The sequence below is a fragment of the Eleutherodactylus coqui genome, chromosome 8, assembly GCF_035609145.1.
Source record: "Eleutherodactylus coqui strain aEleCoq1 chromosome 8, aEleCoq1.hap1, whole genome shotgun sequence".
NCBI classification, from domain to species: domain Eukaryota; kingdom Metazoa; phylum Chordata; class Amphibia; order Anura; family Eleutherodactylidae; genus Eleutherodactylus; species Eleutherodactylus coqui.
The window spans coordinates 50,126,536-50,148,326 of NC_089844.1; the positions used below are offsets into that span (position 1 = coordinate 50,126,536).

General features: G+C 41.6%; 1 protein-coding gene across 5 annotated transcripts in view; it reads left to right on the top strand.

Moving 5' to 3' along the window:
- Positions 1-21,791, top strand: part of FN1 (fibronectin 1) — a 69,004-nt gene that overhangs the window by 24,465 nt on the left and 22,748 nt on the right. For 3 of the 5 annotated variants that reach the window (XM_066575612.1, XM_066575611.1, XM_066575613.1), the window contains exons 13-26: positions 2,143-2,264; positions 3,128-3,302; positions 6,932-7,108; positions 8,871-8,999; positions 9,124-9,213; positions 9,306-9,500; positions 10,568-10,840; positions 11,647-11,913; positions 12,728-12,822; positions 14,640-14,808; positions 14,906-14,992; positions 16,135-16,326; positions 18,708-18,980; positions 21,571-21,753. In XM_066575612.1, coding sequence (XP_066431709.1) covers positions 2,143-2,264; positions 3,128-3,302; positions 6,932-7,108; positions 8,871-8,999; positions 9,124-9,213; positions 9,306-9,500; positions 10,568-10,840; positions 11,647-11,913; positions 12,728-12,822; positions 14,640-14,808; positions 14,906-14,992; positions 16,135-16,326; positions 18,708-18,980; positions 21,571-21,753 — 2,427 coding nt within the window. The remainder of the gene's footprint in view (positions 1-2,142; positions 2,265-3,127; positions 3,303-6,931; positions 7,109-8,870; positions 9,000-9,123; positions 9,214-9,305; positions 9,501-10,567; positions 10,841-11,646; positions 11,914-12,727; positions 12,823-14,639; positions 14,809-14,905; positions 14,993-16,134; positions 16,327-18,707; positions 18,981-21,570; positions 21,754-21,791) is intronic. The other 2 variants (XM_066575614.1, XM_066575615.1) reach the window with 1 other exon arrangement.

Consider the following 21,791-nt stretch of genomic DNA (forward strand, 5'->3'; position numbering starts at 1 on the left):
GGCAGATGCATCATTTGCTTGTTCATAGAAGAAATCATTTGGTGTTCACAATCTCACTATAAGTGAATGAGAACAATCTATTTAAACCAAACGATTGGTGACTGAGCCAACAATTTTTATTCCTGTATAAAGTGAAAGAAAAGCAAACCATTTCTCGTTTATCGTTGGCTGTGTTTACACTGTTTGTTTTCGTTCATTTGAACAAAAGGGACCCTAGTTAGTTAAGCTGAGTGAAGATGCTAGAAGTATGTAGATTAAACACAAATGCCTTGACAGCTTGTTGTGTCACTTACTTTAATCAAGTTATACTAATTAACCACCTCCCAATATATCTACTGTACATCTCTGGCAGAAGTTGGGTGACATATGGAGCAGGCTCAAAAGCCGAACATACTCTACACACAGTGGGTGTCGGTTGTCTTTGTCAGCTGACACCCAGCTACAACTAATGACACTAGAGGTGACTCTAATCATGCCAGTTTACCGTTTAGACTAAAAGGCCCAACAGAGATGGAGCCAATTTACACAAAGCGATCGCTCAAAAATCGCTAAACTATCGTTTGAGCGATAATCGTCTAAATGCGCGGCTATCGCCCACTTTTCGTTCACTGATAGCTGATCCTTGAATTCAGTCCAACCTAAAAATCGTCATTCAGCCTTATCAGCAGTTCTCCATGGGTAATGCTGATAGCATTGTTTCCCCGCTGGAGAACAAAGGAACTGAATGCAGAGAAGAGCCATCTAGCTATTAACTGAGTTTATTTAAAGACTTCATTTGCACACTTAAGTAGCTACTCAGCTACCTAAGAGCAATTAACAGTTGATGCAAAACAATTGCTCAAAGCTGTCACTCAAACTGAGCGATCATTGCTCCATGTAAATGGGCCTTAAGGTGCTGTCATTCGACCAACTTGCCTGCCATAAGATCGCAGGCGGCTGTTTTAGTTGTCTTGTTCAATTCATCTATGAATACTAAAAGATATACTAATATCAAAATATTATATTATGCCTAGGCTTTTTTTTTTTTTTTTTGTCACCCCATCTTCAAGAATAAAAAGTGATCAAAAATTCAGTCACCCCACAAAATTTACCTCTCCGACAGCTACACAAAAATGGGTCATGGAGTTGGATAGATGGCAACAGAACCACAACAGTTTCTTCAAAAAAATTCCTCATGTATCTGTTGCAAGAAAAATAAGTTAAAGAGGTTGTCTCGCGAAAGCAAGTGGGGTTAAGTACTTCTGTATGGCCATATTAATGCACTTTGTAATATACATCGTGCATTAAATATGAGCCATACAGAAGTTATTCACTTGCCTTCCCTGTGCTGGCGTCCCCGTCCCCATGGCTCCGTCTAATTTCAGCGTCTAATCTCCCGATTAGACGCGCTTGCGCAGAAGGGTCTTCTCCCATGTGTTCGGTCCGGCACAAGCGGCATTCTGGCTCCGCCCCTTCTACGCGTCATCGCGTAGCCCCGCCCTCATCACATGTGCCGATTCCAGCCTATCAGGAGGCTGGAATCGGCACATGTGACGGGGGCGGAGCTACGCGATGACGCGTAGAAGTGGGAGGAGCCAGAATGCCGCTCGTGCCGGACCGAACACATGGGAGAAGACCCTTCTGCGCAAGCGCGTCTAATCGGGAGATTAGACGCTGAAATTAGACGGAACCATGGGGACGGGGACTACAGCGCAGGGAAGGTAAGTGAATAACTTCTGTATGGCTCATATTTAATGCACGATGTATATTACAAAGTGCATTAATATGGCCATACAGAAGTACTTAACCCCACTTGCTTTCGCAAAACAACCCCTTTAAGGGTTTTTTTGAAAGTTGAAATGGGGGGGGGGGGGGGGTGGAATATCAAAAAAGCTGCAGCAGGAAAGGGTTAATCAAAAAGCTGTGTGCTGACCTATTCTGTGGTTGGTCAGGCTTGTAGTTGGAATGTTTTTTTTTTTTTTTCTATAACTATCATTTTCAAATGCTCAATTTGTCCTCCAAAGTTGCCATGGTAGAATAAAGGATTCTTCATGCTTTTTGAGTACTAATACAATTGGTTTCTCATCATTCTCTAGATTGTAGGATTATTGAGGTTGCATTTGTACTTTTTCCTAAAATATGTAATTCTGATTTCTGTTACAGCTGGAACTGGACCTGTACAAGTGATAATCACAGAGAATGCTAACCACCCCAACTCTCACCCCATTCAGTGGACTGCTCCTCAGCAATCTCACATTAAGCAATATATCCTGCGCTGGAGAGCTGTAAGTCTCATTTGGGGAGGAAAAATAAAAAAACTTGGGACACCTTTTTGAATTTATACCTTTTTTTAGGTAGAAGTTACATTACTATAAGGGCTTATTCAGACGACTGTATATCGGCTGGGTTTTCACTACGAGCTGATATACAGTGTCCTCGTCTGCAGGGGGGGGGGGGGGATGGAAGAGCCAGGAGCAGGAACAGGAACTGAGCTCCCGGTCCCTCTCCACCCCTTGCCACTATTTGCAATGGGAGGGGCGGAGCTAAGTCCCAGAGCTTAGCTCCGCCCCTCCCATTGCAAATAGTGGCGAGGGGTGGGAGCTCAGTTCCTGCTCCTGGCTCTCCCATCCTCCTCCCCCTGCAGACAAGGACACCATATATCGGCTCGGCGTGAAAACGCAGCCGATATACAGTCATTTGAATAAGCCCTAAAACTCACTGGAATGGAAAATAAAGGCCGTTTTTACACGCAATAATTGCTCAAAATTCGGTCAAACGAAAGTGAACGATCGTTACTTGTAAACGCGGGCAGTTGTGCACTATGCATTCAATTGTCATTTAGAGCTGGTTTTCAGCCAGCATAAAAACTACCGTTTGACTGCTCAAAATTCAATCATTTGAATGAAATTTTAGGCTGCTGCACGATGGGGTTTGTTTGCCTTGTATACATAATGAGTACACTGTTTACTCATTATGTACTCATTATGTAAATGATTATCATTCAGTTTCACTCGTTTGATGTGTATGTGTGAAATATATATAAAAAAATTTTCTAATAGTAATCCCTCTGTGTAAAAGTGCTTTTATTTTATTGCTGTAGCTTTTGGCTTAATTTGGTTTAATCTTCTAGCTTTTGCCTCTTTTACAGAAAAACAAGCAAGTTAACTGGAAACAAGCGACCATTCCCGGTCACCTTAATTCCTACACAATCTCTGGCTTGAAACCAGGAGTGGTGTATGAGGGCCAGCTTATCAGTGTCCTGCAGTATGGCCAGAGGGAAGTTACCCAATTTGACTTCACTACTACCTCCACCACATTGGGGGGTAAGTACTATTATCACTGTTTAGCTTAAGTACCACAATTCTCTGAAAGAAGGGTGACCTTATTTGGATTTTAGGATTCATTCACACTTTTTATGTGCTTTTTAACCTGTGAATGCAAATGTCTGTTGTCAAAAGGAGTTGTGTAATTGAAAGCCCTGAGTGAATTTGGTCCTATAAATCTGTCACTAAATTGACTTACTAAATGTTTACTTTATAAATAGATGTAAGGCTTGAAGTCCTTTTTAGGTGCGCCACTTGAACAAGTCCGTGACGTCATCACTAGCTTGTTTGCTTTCATGCAGCCTGATTAAACGAGCCAATGATTTATCGCTTTGTCTAAGAGTTGTTGAGTCCCTCTCATTCACTTATACAGCGAATGTAAAAGACTAAACGAATGCTGTTTTGTAGCAAACAAGAAGGGAACGAGCCCCAATGATTTTTATGCCTCACTTGTTTGACTTTTGTATGTGTAAATGTATAATATATATATATAAATTTTTCTTTTTTTGAATGATAATCATTTTGTCTAAAAGCACCTTTTTAGGGTGACTTTATGGGAAGATTAGCAAGCAAATTCAAACGGTTGTTCCCTGCAAACGCAGCAATCGTCAGGGTGATTGCTAGTTTGGCTGATCTCACATGGATAGGTTGGATTCTGCATGCAGAAGCCCGCAGCAGAATCCTGTCCTGACCGCGGCCGACGTCTCTACATACCTGAATTATCTTTACTGCGCATGACAGATGGCAAGCTTCCAGTCATCCGCAGTAGAGGTTTTTTTATTTCCCGCGCCGTCGCTAGGCAATGAAGCTGGGTACCGGCAGCCTATTCACAATTTTAATTGCAGATGGGACGTTGGTTGGATGGCATCCATTGACTTCAATGGAAGCAGTTCATGCAGAGTGCGCACACAAATAGAACATGTTGCGATGTTTCTGCTTGTGTAAATCGCAATCTCTAGCTACCCACCTTAGCAGCTATGCAAATGTTCTATCTTTGCAAATGAGGAAGATGGCAAAATACCTCTGCAGCGCCATTTATTGGATGGCAGCATTCCTTCAAATCAAAGGGAGTCAAGGAATGGTATAGTCTCTCTCAAAGGAGAGCACCCAAAAGGGGTATGGGAACGTGCTAGCTCCTCTGGGTAGTTTATGCAAATAAAGATGAAAAAATACCTCTACAGCGCCACCTCTTGCCATCATAGGCCTCTCACAAACTAAGCCAGAAGCTTGCTGCACACTGATGAAAGGCAATTGCCCTGAAACAGCTGTCTATGTATGGTTGTCTGGCTTGGTTTCCTTTTCCCAATCATTAAGACTCGTTATAAAGTCACTTTGATTTGAAGGAATGCTAACATCCAATAGGTGGCGTTGCAGAGGTATTTTTCCATCTTCCTTATTTTGCATAAATTATCCAGAGGTGCGCATTACTCACCTTTTTGGGTGTCCCCACACCCTTTTTGGTGCTCTTTGGGGAAAGACTACCAGTCCCTGACCCACTCACCTCCTAGGTGTCTCCACACCTTTTTGGGTGCTCTCCTTTAGGAGAACAGGAGGGTGTTGTGTCTATCTCTGTAATGTGTGTGGAATACAGCAGATCATCCGTGTGGGTGAATCACTGATTCCACTATTTAAACGCGATCATGCGAGACTGGCCTTACTAGTCCTTTTTGTTTCAGTTCACCTAAAGTGTCTGGTGAAAAGTCAGTTGTTCATATGTCAAGTAATTTGCATGGCGATAACCCCACCACCCTAGAAACGATATTGTTCATTAGTTGTTTGCCGACATAAGTGCTCCGTGTAAAAACTTTCTGTTCATAGGCTTCAGCAACTATTTGATAGTTGCTCGATGCAAGAGTAACCTAAGCCTAATTTAAGGAAAAAATGTATCGAATGTTTGGAAATAGTTAGGTGACCAAAATTGATATGCAAGTCAGTACCTACAGGGGGATGATGACCTGCTATGTATCTTCTACAGTCTTGCTTCCTGGCTGCTCTTTAGCCTGGCTCTATATACAATAGTGGTGTGATCTGTGACTATTGCTACTGTGCTTTAATTTTTGGTCACTTATCAAAAACCATAGAAGACCTAACCAAAAACATAACCCATATGCTTTAAAGGAGTTCATCAGTACTTTTATTATTGATGACCTATCCTCAAGAATAGGTCATCAATAATTGATTAGCAGGGGTCTGCTTCTTGGGCTCCCTGCCGATGAGCCGATCATCCCGCCGGCTGTCAGTGCAGCAGACTAGACCTCATCGGTGGTCAGGGCCGGAAATGTAATGGCCAGCTTCACTCCCGTTGAAATCAATAGGTGCAATACCACTTCTTGTTTCTCGTTTGGTTAGGGCTGTATGTCTGTGTAATAGCCTGAAATATGCTTTTAAATTTGTCTTTGTATACATATAGTAACATAGTATGTAAGGCTGAATGAAGACAATGTCCATCTAGTCCAGCCTGTCTATCCTACTGAGTTGATCCAGAGGAAGGCAAAAAAACCCCAAGGCCAGAAGCCAATTAGCCCTTTTGGGGAAAAAATTCCTTCCCGACTCCCTAATGGCAATCAGACTAATCCCTGGATCAACCCCTAATAGTTCCTACCTTCCTATATACCTGGATTGACCCTTAACCTAAGATTTATATCCTGTAATATCCTTCCTCTCCAGAAAGACATCTAGTCCCCTTTTAAACTCCTCTATGGATTTTGCCATCACCACTTCCTCCGGTAGAGAGTTCCACAGTCTAACTGCTCTTACAGTAAAGAATCCCCTTCTATGTTGGTGATGAAACCTACTTTCCTCTAATCGTAGCGGATGTCCTCTTGTTACCGTCATGGTCCTGGGTGTAAACAGATCTTGGTAGAGATCCTTGTATTGTCCCCTCATGTACTTATACATGGTTATTTGATCGCCTCTTAACCTTCTTTTTTCTAGAGTAAATAGTCCCAATTTGGATAGCCTCTCTGGGTATTCCAGTCCCGTCATTCCATGTATCAGTTTAGTTGCCCTTCTTTGAACCCCCTCAAGCACTGTGACATCTTTCCTGAGCACCGGTGACCAGAATTGTACGCAGTATTCCATGTGAGGCCTGACAAGTGCCTTATATAATGGAAGGATAATGTACTCGTCCTTCGCCCCTATACCTCTTTTAATGCACCCCAAGACTTTATATGCCTTTGCAGCAGCTGACTGGCATTGGTTACTCCAGTTTAGTCTATTATCCACTAATACCCCCAGATCCTTTTCCATATCACTTTTCCCCAGCGGTACCCCATTAAGTGAATATTGGTGACATCCGTTTCTCCTGCCCATGTGCATAGTCTTGCATTTTTCAACATTGAACTTCATTTGCCATTTTCCTGCCCAAGCCCCCAGCTTATCCAGGTCCGTTTGTAGCCGCACGTTGTCCTCCGTTGCATTAATTATATTGTATAATTTAGTGTCATCTGCAAATATTGATATTTTGCTGTGCAGCCCCTCTATCAGGTCATTGATAAATATGTTGAACAGAGTGGGGCCTAATACTGAACCCTGTGGCACCCCACTAGCGACTGTGGTCCAATCAGAGTACAAACCATTTATTACCACCCTCTGCTTTCTATCATTGAGCCAATTTTTTATATTTGAAGGTCCTACACAAAGTGGAGAAACCACTCGTCTTCCACCACTGGTGGCCACTTCAGAGTCCGTGACTGAGATCACCTCTAGCAGCTTTGTGGTTTCTTGGGTCTCAGCATCTGATACAATTTCTGGATTCCGAGTTGTATATGAACTTAGTGAGGAGGGAGAGGAGAAGCGCTTTTTGGGTAAGTGCCTGTTATTTCTATCTGCATGTAATTGCTACACTAGTGGTGTGAAAAGTTTTTGGCTGGTATACCTTACTTCTAGATTGTGGAAAATGTTTGTGGGTTTCTTGAGGGAGAGAGGGATTTTAAGTTGACTCATGAATATCTGGTTAAAATAAGTCAAATAACTCCTTTTTAAAACCACCTTTGCTCATAGTGGTAATGTTGTATTTGTTATAGCTTGGAAATATGTAAGCATCTACTTTTATTTTACATGTGGGTGGCCAAATTTGGCACAACTTATTTCATGTTGCATATATAATATATCAACCTATTCCTCAATGCTGTAACAAGACTGTGTTTATCTTCAGGTCACTTAGCAGATATATTGTAGACTATTACACAATGGTTATTGGCTTTTATTAGACACTTACTGTATTATCTCATAACTGCATTGTTAATTAGGAGAGCTCAGTAATTTGGATAGTTAGAACTGCATTCATATAAAATGCGGCACCACTGGACCAAAAGTGCAAATTTGCTGCATTTAGAAATTTGTGGTTTTCTTAAATATGCACTTGGCACTTAGAGGTACTGCATCCCATTCATTGTTTACATATAGTGCCGCAGCTCTGCCTTGTACTGAAGCTTACTCCATTTACTTGAATGGGGGGAGTTGCAGAACAAAGAACAGCTGCCGGTATTCACAACCAAAGGGATGTGGCACTCTCTGGAGTGGTGTTGGTTATTCATTGAGTTGATTGGTGGGGTTCCTGGAGATTGGACCCCTCATCAATCAATGATAGCCTGTACATAAGTAATCAATTTTTTTTTTTTTAAAGTCCTTTTTAACTCCTTAAGGATCAAGCACCGTAAATGTACGACAGTTGATTCTGGCCTTTAATCACGCCGGAACGCAGAAATACGGCGCTGGAATAAAGCTTCTGCAATCGAGCTGGAGCTGGTCGGGGTTCTCGGCTGTCATTCACAGCTGAGAACCCAGAGGTGAAGGGAGAAGCTGTTTTTAACCATTTTTATCTTCTCCTTTCCATGGGAAAATAGCACTCATTCAGTGCCATGTACTAAAAAATGAAAGGGTTTCATCCACTACGAGCTGGGTCACCCTGTTACAGCAGAGCTGCAGGGTCCTAGCAGACCCAGATCAGCTCTGCCAGTGATTTTTCACTGCAAGGGGATGTTTTCCCTGTAACTGGGGATCCTATGGATGCCCAAGCTACAGTGGAAAAGTGTGTTTTTTAAAAAAGAGAAAGTGAATGTCCCCCCAGAGGTCTTATAACGTCATGGGGGTTATAAATGGTAAAAAAAACTACTGAAATTTAAAAAAATCTACATAAAGAAAATGACCCAAAGCTGACTCTAACCAAAACTGTCGCTGCATGCTCTGTAAACCCGAACCATACATAGATATAAAAATGTCAAACAAATTGAAGAACCCATTCCCATCCTTTATTTTGTCAGAAATATACGAATTTAAAACATTTATATAAATCCTTTTTTTTAGCTTGTTCCCAATAAAACCAAACAGGAAGAAGTTGGTGAAAGATATTAAATAGCCCTAATATGTCACGGAAAAAACACAGAGCAAAAATGTTGGTAGCTGAAAGAAAATAAGTCAGTAAAACCACCACATGGGTAAAATTCCAAAAGTGTCTGGTCCTTAATGTACAAAACAGCCTGGTCCCCAAGGGTTGAATAGGAGAAGCTCTACCTGTAGAAAGTAGCATTGAAAGTACTCCTGTTTCATTAAAACGCTTTATTTTAGATCTCCCAAAAACCTCTACATCAGTCAATATCCCAGACTTGTTGCCTGGCCGTAAATACAACATCAATGTGTATGAGATCACCCAGGAAGGCGAGCAGAGCCTAATCCTGTCCACATCGCAGACAACTGGTGAGTGTCATCAACATAACGTAAAAAGTGGTAGCTCTGTAATGTTTTTGCTTTATAGGCTTCTAGTTATATAAAAAGATATCAAATTCTAATCCACTTTTTAAAAAAAATTTTTCTACCTTAGCCCCTGACAGTCCTCCAGAATATAACATTGTACATGTTGACGACACTTCTATTGAAATTACCTGGAGCAAACCACAGGCTCCTATCACAGGTAAGGCTTACGAGGCTTGTTCTTTGCTACCCAATTTCTATTTTTTTACCTAAGGAAATTGATGCATGTTTTTTTTTTTTCTTCTTCCATAGGCTACAGAATTGTCTACACTCCTACCGTAGAAGGCACTAGCACAGAGCTCATCCTACCAGAAACTGCAACTTCAGTGACTCTCAGTGACTTATATCCTGGAATCGAATACAACATTACAATTTATGCTGTAGAGGACAGTCAAGAGAGTACCCCTATTGTCATCCAAAGGGAAACCACAGGGACCCCACAAACTGGTAAAAGGCAGAGCATATAAGTATCTTTCATGGTAGTAAATCTGTATGCGCTCATGGCTAGAAACTCGAGATTTCACCCATAATGTTTTTAAATGTACATAGTGCCAGGAAAAATATGGTAATGTTACTGTTCAGTGTTCATTTCTTCTGTATTGAATGTCAACTCCCCCAAGTTCTACTAAGGCCGCCTGCAGACGAGCGGAAATCCCGCCGCGGGATTTCCCGCGGGATTTCCGCCGCTGAAAGTCTGCATAGGAGTGCATTACAATACGCACTCCTATGCAGACGGCCGCGGTTTGGCCGCGCGAAATCTCGCGCGGCAAACAAACCGCGGCATGTTCTAATTTTGTGCGGAGCACGCACTCACCTGGCCGCCGGCTCCGGTCTGCGCATGCGCCGGCTGCGCGGCAGCCGGCACATCAAAGAGCCGGGGCCGCCAGGCGCGGGTGAGTACGCGCTCGCCCCTGCAGGCTCTGGGGTCGGATCGCGCGGCGAGATTTCTCGCTGCCGGATCCGACCCGCTCGTCTGCAGGCGGCCTAAGTCTGACCAAGCGCCCACATTGATTTTTAAATCAACCCTCCATAAGGCTCTCAGTACAGTTGGCCAAATGTAATACTGAACTGGTAACATTGCTTGCTCTCTTGTCCATCTATGTATTGGATAAAGAGGGCCTCTTATAGCAGGCGCAGCAGTTTTTTATTGTGGTGTGAGGAATGGCTAATTTCATGTAAAATGAATGTTTTTCTAACTTCATTGCAAAGTAGAAAGACATGGAAGTGCTGCCTTGGCTCTGAATTTAGAATTAATCTTGTGTGAAGTTCTGTAGCTGGCAAGCAACTTCATACTAACTGGAGAACTGGAATTATTCCTAAAGTAAAGATTATTCTATTTGAAAATTTTAAGTTTTACATAAATCCAGAATTACCAAAATTTATCATTTTAGAAATCTTGGCTTCTATTTTTCTTTTACTCCATGTCAGAAGATTTCGCTTTTGCAGTCTAGGATTGTGTAATGCCACAATGATAAAAAAATGTTTTGTTTTTTTTTTGTTTTTTTTTGATGCAGTGATTGTTCCATCACCCACTGAATTGCAGTTGCTTGAAGTAACTGATGTGAAAATTGTAATCTCATGGAATGCCCCACCAAGTGAAGTTTCTGGGTACCGTGTTGTGGTGACACCAGCTAGTTCCCCAAGACGTGAACCTCACACCCTACCAGTGAGCAGAAGCACCTTTGCAGAGGTCGTTAACTTGCATCCAGGAACCACCTACAAATTTGAAGTTTATGCAGTCAGTCGTGGACAAGAGAGTGCGCCACTTGTGGGAGAGTTTCCAACTAGTAAGTTTCAAATTCCTGCATTGGTGAGGAATGGTCTTAAAGGGGCATTAACTTTTCAGACAACTTATGCTCATCTAATAGCCTGTGTTATTACATCAATCTTCTAATACACTTAACTTTTTTCTAACTTTAACAATGAAGGCTGAAGGGGCTACCACTAGGGGTCTCCCTCCAGCTCCTTTGCAATCCACTGCCTGTTAGGTATTGAGCTTTTATAGTAACTGGGATGAGTTATTAGCTGTGGAAGAAGGCAGTTATCTCAGGCTGCTCCCATGTGCTGACAGATCTGCAGACACTGTAAACTCTCCACATTTTCTACCTCTTCTGCTGTTAGTGTGTTTACGTTGGGGTTACTAATCATTTGGGAAGAATGTGTCTGAATGTCCAATTCTTACAATCATCCTGGGGCAGCAGACTGGTAGGTATTCATTCAGATAGTGTCTCCCTGCTGATTGGACCAGAGACAGGAAAATGCAGCATGAGGAGTGAGGGAAAAGAAATGGAGAACAGTGAACTACGGGTAGAATGCTAGACTTGTGACATGTCCCCTGCTCGAAACAGGATTGCAAAGAGCAGGGCAGCAGAAAATGGGAAAGGCCACTTGAACATTAGAACTTAAAAAAAAAAAAAAAAAAAACCTTGACATTGGTACACATGGAAGCAAATGAGTAAGGAGAACCTTTTTATGTTTTAGAAAATGTTATGCTTTAAGAGCTATAGTTTATGAGCATTATAACCTACACATGCTTATTTTATCAACACTTATCAAATCCTCATTAGGCATATTCAACTATTCCCTCTTCTAGAATTGGATTCCCCAAGCGATCTGAGATTTGAGGACTTGACAGAATCTTCAGTCCTCATCATTTGGACAGCTCCTCGTGCTCAGATTGGCCGTTACCTTCTTTCAGTTGGTCAGACCCGTGGAGGTCAACCTACCCAGTTTCCTGTGAGCTCCCCTACAACGAGCTACAAAATTACAAATTTGCAACCAGGGACAGAGTACACAGTATCTCTGATTGCTCTGAAAGGAAACCAGCAAAGTAGCCCAATTACAGAAGTCTTCTCAACCTGTAAGTATAAAGCTTCCCGAAGCTGCATCTTCAGTATAGAATATTGTTTAATAAAACTATTAACCGACACTACATTTCTGACTGTAGATGCTGCAGATTTTCCTGGAACCATGTTGTTGCAATGTTTTCAACCCTTTTTAAAGATCCACATAGCACTTCATAAATCTTGAATGTCTAGTTAGAACTGTCTGGTTCTGCGTATACGTTAATCGGATAATCCTTTCTGGGCAGCCACAAGGCATCCTCTGTACCCAGGCTGTGAATTGGTCACTCACCTCTTCTACCCTACTGTTGCTATTTTTGTGAAACACTGAAGGGTTAAACCAGTCAGTAGCCTAGGAATGTATCGCTGTCCAGCTAACGTTCTCAAGCGCTTTCTTGTGCCCTCTTACCAGACTCGCACATCACACTTTTCACTTCTAATTTGCTAATTCTGAGTTTGAAGTTTTGCGTGTGCATATATATTAAAACACCACTTGACTGTTCTTCAAATAGTTGAGTGGGTTACACATTTGCCAGGCCTGTTGGATGTGAAAAGCAAAGCGGAATATTTTGTGAACTTGGCACTGGTTGAATAACCACTTCAAGCAGTCTGCAGGATGTAGGTTCAAGCAAATGATGCCTTGTTGAGCCAACCTCGCGAGTCTCCTGAGCGCGGACTCTGAGAACAGACTGCAGTAAACATCCCGTACAATTCCCTTGGGTTAAGACTATGTGGGAGATATATCCATGCAAACTTATACTCCTTTTTCCAGTCTCTGTGTATGTAATATATTATTTAGACTTTCTTCTCACTGTACCTTTGCATTTGCAGTGGAAGCTGTTGGCTCAATCCCTCCATATAACACGGAAGTCACTGAGACCACCATAGTCATTACTTGGACTCCTGTACCCAGGATTGGATTTAAGGTATAAACCTACATCTAGTTATAGTATTGCAAGCCATTTAAAGGGGTATTTTATCTCGGCCAATCATGCCTGAGTGCCTGAGATGGGAATAGCTGTTTGAATTGAGCAGCCAGGATTAAGGAAACTGCTGAATTGACTATGATGTGTGGTTTCCATAATTCCATTAATGCTCATGGGAGAGACAAACTGCGTCAAATGGCCAGTTTGTCTGCTTACAAAAATTTTAGCCACTTCAGGAAGTAAAGATATGGAGGGTTAACTTTCCAGATAGATGTAAGTCCCCAGCTATCAGGAGTTTACGTGCACATAAAAATGACTTGCCAGTACCACATCTCCCCATCTAAATGGGATTCCAAGAGAACAGCCACGTAAATGATCATAAGTTATGAGTGATCATTTGGGGGCCATGCATACCTGACAATTGCTCAGAGGTAAAGGTTAGAGGAAGCACGGTAGTGTGTTGTGTTTTTTTTTTTTTTAATATATACTCCCTGGATCTGGCACGGTCACCCACTGAAAATCGTGTGTGTGTACAAGTTTATGGGGAGCGTGCACACTGCAAATTGAGAAGTCCTATTGCCGTGCAGGAACCAGGGAGTGGGTGAGTAGATTTAAAAATACATCACCCAGCGTATTGTCTCCAACCCTAACAGCACCAGAACTTAGTTTACGGTGCTGTATGGAGGTGACCTGTTCCCTTTAAATGGGCGTTCATTGACTTGCTAGGTCATTGATTACTGGTTGATGCAGGCAGTTTATATGTAAAAGGACCTTAGTTTAAGGTTCAGGATGGAAGTAGTTTTAATAAGAAACCAAGCACTAGAACAAGGGGGCACAATCTGAGATTAGTTGGCGAAGATCAGAAGCAATGTCAGAAATTATTGTACGCAGTGTAGTAGATGCTTGGAAGAAACTTCCAGCCGATGTGATTGGAAAATCAACAGTGTCGTTTTCTTCCATAAAAGAAATGGCCTCTATAGTCCTGTCTAACTGTACCTATGAAGAAATGCTGGCAGTTGAAAATGGAACATTCGATCCCTTTTATATCCAAATGGAACATTTGGCTGACAAATCATTCAAGTAACTAGCATACAAATCCCTCCACATACCACCCTTCTAAGTGTCTCCATGTCTTAACCCCCTTGTCTGGTTCATGGTTGATATCTAGTACTCAAGTGACAAACTACATTAACCTGGCAGCGATTTTCTTTTCTTTTGTAAGAAGGAACATTAGCTTCATTACTATTGATTAACGCATTGCATGTTTAAAATATTAATCACAGTACAGAGATTGTATTCTAACACAACACATGTCAACTTTCTGTTATTCTTTGTTATAAAACCCAATAAAAATTATTGCAAAGAAAATTAACATTAAGTGAAATTGTGCAGGCCTGGGATAAGCCTATCCCAAGAGAAATAAAAAGGAAATAAGAGCAGGGCATGGAGATTCCCCCTATAAACCATGTCGGGAAACCACTAATTAACAATAAGCCCCCTTCGAAAGGAAACAAACAACCACAATTGGCATGTTTCAGCAACTTTTCTGAGCAATTATCTTAACGATAATTACTCAATGTAAAGGTACCCAAACATATTAGGATTAATGTCCAATAAGGAAGCCCAAACCCTTTTTTCTTTTTTTTGGTGAGTTTGTTGCACAGTATTAAAAGCATTTGCAAAGTCAAATTTTCCTTTTTTTTTTTTTTAATTCTTCAACATGCTTTCTTATAGGAGGGTGGTGAGTATTGTTACACTTTAAGCAGTATGTGTCAAATTTTGTGTTTCGGTATCTTACCTTTGATTCATTTTGTTAGTTGGACGTACGTCCGAGCCAGGGCGGTGAAGCACCCAGAGAAGTCATCTCTGAGTCTGGCAGCATTGTGATCTCTGGTCTTACCCCAGGTGTTGAGTACACCTACAGCATCTCTGTTCTGAAGGATGGTGAAGAGAGTGAATCTCCAATTACAAAGACTGTTGTGACACGTAAGGATAAGTGACTCTGCTTTGGTCTTTTCCTTCTCCCTTGAACTTTAGATATTGATATTGTAACTGTATTTTTGTTCCTTTTGATTTATTACAGCACTTTCTCCTCCAACAAACTTGCGCATCCACCCAAGTCCTGATTCTATTACGTTGACCATCTACTGGGACAGAAGTCCATCTCCTGGTAATGGCTCTGGCTGTTTCTTTCATGAACACTGTACATTAAAGGAATTTTCCCATCATTAATAGAATATTCCCAGTTTTTGCTATAAATGGCACCTATTAAGTCTGTACAAAGTGGCCGCTCGTTGCATTGGTAATCCCGAGGTCTAAAAACCCTAGCTTTTCAGATGGGTTCATGTCTCATCTATGGGAGCCGCACTTAAATTGAATGTTTTCTGTGTCACTTTACTTGCAATATTTTGGGTAATCTCTATAAAACTGGTTTACAAGAACAGCATCACAGAAGGGGAAATAAAAAAATTAAAAACAATCACAGAAAACGGCTGTTACTGAGTGAGGCGTGCATGTAGATGCATCCTCTCACCATGCAGGTAGCTGACTACCAAATGGAGGAGCCAATAACACCTGTGCAGGACACCGATAAGACAGCCACTCACACTGCCTCTTGATAATGAGGGGGGGGGGGGGGGTGGCTGCTTAGCGTATACTCCCACACAGGTGTTATTGGCTCCTCCATTTGGTAGTCAGCTATCTGCATGGTGAGAGGAGGATGCATCTATATGCACTCCTTACTCAGTAAATAACGGCCATTTTCTGTGATTGTTTTTAATTTTTTTATTTCCCCTTCTGTGATGCATTTATATTAGTGTAGGGACCCACTACAATGCAAGGAACCATGAAGTGGTTAGTGGGCTTATGTATCTTGGCCCAAATCCAACCAATGCCTTGCATTTATTATCTATCATTCACATGCAGCATGGCTTTAAGACTCCAGGGGGAGCCCAGGGTGGCAGTACTAATGTGGTTCACTGATGGAAATGCAGGGCAACCCGCCGAATTATCATGGCGTCATTAATAGGTTGCTGGTCTGCATGGTGAACTACATATATCAGAATGGTCTGGCACCCTGTATCCTCTGTGTGGGAGTATACACCAAGCAGCCACTCCCCTCATTATCAAAAAGCAGTGTGAGTGGCTGTCTCATCAGTGTCCTGCACAGGTGTTATTAGCTCCCTCATTTGGTAGTCAGCTACCTGCATGGTGTGAGGATGTATCTATATGCACTCTTCACTCAGTAAGTAATGGCCGTTTTCTGTGATTGGTTTACAAGAACATAACTAAATTTTCACTGTTATTCCTCAGGTGTTACTGGGTACAGGATAACCTCTGCTCCAACAGATGGGCAGCTTGCGTACCCTACGGAAGAGGAAGTTGATGCAAGGCAGAGTTCTTTCACTTTTGAGAGCCTTAGCCCTGGTGTGGAATATAATATCAGTGTCTATGCAATTAAGGGAGATGAGGATAGTGTCCCTTTATCCAAAATAATTACTCAAGGTAACGATGAACTATTTTTTTGTGCCTGTGTACATGTTTTTACTACTTGAGGTATTGGCTACTGGGATTGATGAATTTCGTTCTTCATAAACCACTTCTACTTCATTCCATTTAAAATACTGCTATATAACCATTTTATCAAATGGTTTTGAACAGTCAGACATGAAAACAAGTGGACTAACAGGCTTGATGGAGGAACAAGTCTTCACAGCCATAACCTGTTGATGAGCAGTAGACATGCAAATCGCTGTCAAATGTCTGTTACTTCATGACTGTAAATTTTGGTTTGCATGGATAATGGGAAGTAAGTATGATGCACCTTCACAAGTATTAAGATATAGAAGTGCCCAGCATTTCGAGATGTACTTGTCTTTTTGAACATTACTAATTTCCAAATCTCTTAATTCACTCATTTTATTTACCATACTATGAGCTGGAGCTAAATCTTATTACGTTTGTGCAAGGTGACTTCTCATTATAGGATTGATTATTGGAAACCATGTATATTCAATTATATACTTGCTAGCTACGCAAGAGGTTCCCTGACTGAGAAATAATGGAATTTTTCATGGCACATTTTGCCAATTTACCACTTACCATCGACAACTTTTCTAATATCTAAACTTGTTAATTGCATATTTTTGTGCTGCATTTGAAGGCTGACTCCACCTTCTTTTTAAAGAGAAATGGAAAGTTTGTTAGACACCACTATAGAAAATCTGAATTTTTTTGCTCTGTGGACAAACCTAACATGAAGTTCTGCAGCCAATTAATTCAAGCCATGAAATTAAGTCCTAGCTTTAATTTTAGTGTCTAACAAGTGAGAATTTGGATGTTAAACTTGAATTTAGGTGGACTTGCCCTTTGAGCATTAGTTTCTACCTTGCTAATCTTTGCTTGGGCAACTTTGCTATTGCTGTTGGATTTTCTGCACTGCTCCATGCCGAGATACGCCACGTCTTGGTACTTTGTGGCAATTGTTTTAAATTATGGCATTGACTCTTAACTACCTTGAGAAATAATATGCAACCTTCTATACACGTTCTCTAGTTGGTAGGGAACCATAAGAAACTAGGATAATGTATATCAGAGGTCTCCAATCTTTTGTACCTGGTGAGCCACATTCAACCTTGAGTGATGGTCGGAGCCACATTCAACTGTTAAATGAATGAAAGAACTCTTTAAGCTAGGCCTAGACATCAACTTTGGGTGCACCACGTGTCACATGGCCAAATGTGGCACTTTGGCTCTGCTACATTGCATCGTATAGTGAATGCAGTCTTGTTGCAACTCACAAGCTTCAGTGACCCAACAGCCACAAAAACTTCATAAAGTTTGGATGTCTTGTGGTTTTTGGGTTATGTTAACTTTCAAGTTATATAAACTTACATGAGGATGTGATGTACCTAAGCAATAGTGGCATCTTTGTTGATGTGATGTGTGTCGTGCCCAAAGTAGTTGTTGGCTTGGAAAGGTCTACAGTAATGTCCATTGCCACAACATCTGTGCATAACTGAGGACCCCCATGGCGAGCTCTTTTTTTTTTTTTTTTGAGGCCACTGACCTACAGTCTTACAACCTAGATACGAGTCTATTTCTCGACCTACTGTGTTTGTAATTAAATCAACTTGGGGCGCATTCACATCTGCGCCCATGATTCCAGTCCATGTCTGATGTTCAGCTTCGGCCTCAGAGCCAAGCGAAGATACCAGACCTGAATGGTATAGTAGGGTCTGTCCTGCTTGTAGGATTTTCTGGATGAAATGGGGCAAAGTTCTGCCCTATTTCTTCAGGAATTTTATGCTGGATCTGCTCTGGAGACTCCAAAAGGACCCTCCAAAGCAGATGTGAACCCGTCCTTAGTTGATGTGCAATTGGGGTACATATAATCATTCTCACATTTCTCACTGGGGACAGCAGATAAAGTGGAGCTTCAAAAATGACATTATTACACCTTACAGTTTATTGCATTTAGATACTGCTGTTTAGTATACAAAACTGCTGTCTTTATATATGTAACAGCTTCACGATAAAGACTACACGTTTCCTCTTGGCAAACTGAATTTAGTTGGAAATGCAATTCGTTAATTGAAAAGCCGCTACTTGCTTAAGATGAGTTATGCAAAACCAATTGCTTACAAAGTATAATTGTCATTGCATGTGAAGATTGATTGGTCTGTGGGTAATTCTGATCATGCTCTGAAAATCTTTATGCAGTAAAGCATCAATTCCATTCTGTATAAAATGAATCAGATACACTGAGTATCCTTTTTGCTTTTTGGTAATTGCCTATAATTGTATGCAATCCTTGACTGACTTGCTTTGCTTCCTTTCCTGCATCCACCAATTTTTGCTTTTTTTGACATGCATCACCCTACCAGAAATTCCCCAGCTCACTGATCTAAAGTTTGTCGATGTAACTGACACAAGCATTGATCTGAGGTGGACTCCTATTAACGCATCCACCATTATTGGCTACCGAATCACGGTGGTTGCTGCTGGAGAGTCTATTCCCATCTACGAAGAATTTGTGCACCCCTCAGAGGGGTATTACAAGGTCTCAGGATTGGAGCCCGGCATTGACTATGAGATCAGCGTGATAACACTCATTAACGGCGGAGAGAGTGCCCCGACCACAATCGTGCAACAAACCGGTGATTGTACATTCCTTGCAAAAATTTGCAGAGGCAGAGCTCTACGTGCCCACCAGCAGGATAGATGCTTGGCTAAAGCCATAAAAAACCTCCTCCCACACATGCACTTTTAAAATGCTATGCATTGGCCTAAAAATAAATGTATTAATGTAATTTACTTCTCAATTGGAATTAGTCGCTAATAATATCAAAGTGGCCTGACTGAGTTCTTGTTCAGTGGCAAAAGCAGGACACTGACATGTGCTAGAACCTTCTTCTTGATGTGAACTGTCTATGCTGGTGATCCACCTAGAGCTTTGTCCAACTTCAGCAGTGCATGAAACTTTGATAGTGCTTGTTGCAACTCAGCTTTGTTTTGGTTTAGTCTGCTGGGTAGAAATTTTTTTAGTCTATGTCTTTGTTTTTTTACTTAAATTACGATTTTACAGTAAAGAATATGCTATACAATTCATTCCAATAATTTGAGTTAAGAAAAAAAAAGTTTCTTCTTACTATGGTAGATACCCTTTTAATATGCTAGAGCAGTGATTCCCAAACTACAGTCTTCATGACCCCACAATGTCACGATCTGAGGATATCCTATAGAGGACACATGCCTTACCAGTCCATATGGTTGAAAAGATATTAAGACTGAATTCCCCTACACACACACACACACACACACACACACACACACACACACACACACACACACACACTCCCCCCATCCCCAAAGGTGGTTTATATCCACTCAAGGCTGTGTTCACATCAGCATCAGAGGTTCCGTTTGGAGCCTCCAGACCCCATTATAGTCAGTAGGATCTGTTCAGTTCTGTCATAAGATGGCCTAGATATTCAGTTTTCCTGCTTCCGTAATTGAACAGGAAAATGGGAACCCCTAATGGTCACATGAACATGGCGTAAATGGTACTCGTCATGTGAATACGTTTAGTTCCCAACAGAACGACTATGCAACATAATTTTGGGTGTGGTACTAAATCTAGATATGTTAGCAGATGGTCTTGGAAGCTCTTATGTGGGCTGTTTTGTAGAGGACTGTGGACCCTGAGCTGTTTCGTTCTATCAAAAGCTTTGGGGGGGTGTAAAGGAACCTGTTATCACTTTTGAGCCCCATAAACTAGGTTTGATGGACTGTGTAGCGCTCACATACAGCTTAACTCTTTTCAGAGGACTCTGTGCATGCACTCTCCCTTTCATCTCTATGGGAACCTGCACCTACAGAGCCATCTGAAGTGTTACCTTGTGCGCATGCGCCAGCTTTGCAGGGACACCACACAGGAACGGCGCCCAGTGAGAAAACAATTCCTGTTCTCTCACCTTTTTGAGCCCCATAACATAGTTTATGGGGCTCAAGGGTGGTGATTGGTTCCCTTTTAAGTGATGTGCTGTTTTCTGGGTACTAGGTGGTTGATCTGTGTTTTTAAACAAATCTATTATAAAAGATGTATTTAGGAAGTTACTTAACTTTTTAGATAGACTACAAAAAAAATTGTGAAATGTGAAGATAAGATTGAAATACTGTAAACTGTGCATAGCTGCTGTAAAATGGGGTTTTCAAACTAGGGGCTCTTTCACATGAGCGTATATGGGGTTTCGGTCATGTATTTACAAACTTGACAGGCTTACATACGGGATCTCTGTCAGTAAATAGGACATGCTGTTTTTTTATTTAATTTTTTAATGCGGTGAAAATACGCTAATGTGAATGAACACATTGAAATCAGTAGGTTTTATTTGCAGAGTACAAAAGTGCGTAAATACACCACGCATATATGCTCATGTGAATGAGCCCTAAGATCTCATGTCCATGGGTGGGTTGGATTCCGCATGCGGTAGCCCGGAACGAAATCCGACCCTACCTGCGGCCAAGGACCCTGCTTACCTGTGCAGGTCTTCTTTTTTTTTTTGTACTGTGAATGTGTGCGGAAGTGTCGGCTGGCGCACATGCTTGGTACATTTCCCTTTTTTTCTTTTTTTTTTTTTTTTTTTTTTTTTAAACTCCTGCTTTCCTGTGGAATCCACAGACAATCCTGACACTTTGGACAGGCCGTGGATCGGACGGCTTCCAATGGAAGCCATCCACGCGGGAACCGCACTTAAATGGAGCATGTTGCGATTTGATTTCCGCATCCAAATCCGCATTCTTTGCTTCAGGTGCGGACACCCATGTTTCCTTATGGGTGGCTTGAACTGCGACTTATCTGTGCGTGTTCCCCGCATGGATTCTGCAATTCAATACCGCCCATGGACATAGGACCTTACTGTTAGTTGCAGTGAACACCCATGTGCTCTACTTGATTCCAGCACATGTATTAAGTAGACCTTGTATCAGTTTCCATACAATGAGACTGTGATTGGTAATGCATGCATTCTCACAACATTTTTAGAATGTATTTGGGGAATAGTAACTTAATTTTGGACTTGCTCAATTTCCTTTAACTCAGAGTGGGATAGTAGCCTTCCTATTTTATGTAGGTAATGTGGATGTTGGTATTTAGTATGTTTAAGGTTTGGGTGTATGTGCAGTATTTATGCAGAATGTTCATGGGTATACTTTGTAATCTCCTTTTTCAATGTTGGATATTTCTAGCTGTGCCACCCCCAACACACTTGCGCTTCACCAATACTGGCCCGGACACAATGCGCATTACTTGGGCTCCCCCATCCTCCATCGACCTGTCCAGTTTCCTTGTGCGCTTCTTCCCAGTGAAGAAACCAGATGATGTTACTGAGCTGACAATTTCTCCCTCTGACAATATGGTTGTCCTAACAAGTAAGATTGCATCTGGTCTGAGGTGTACAATTGCTAGA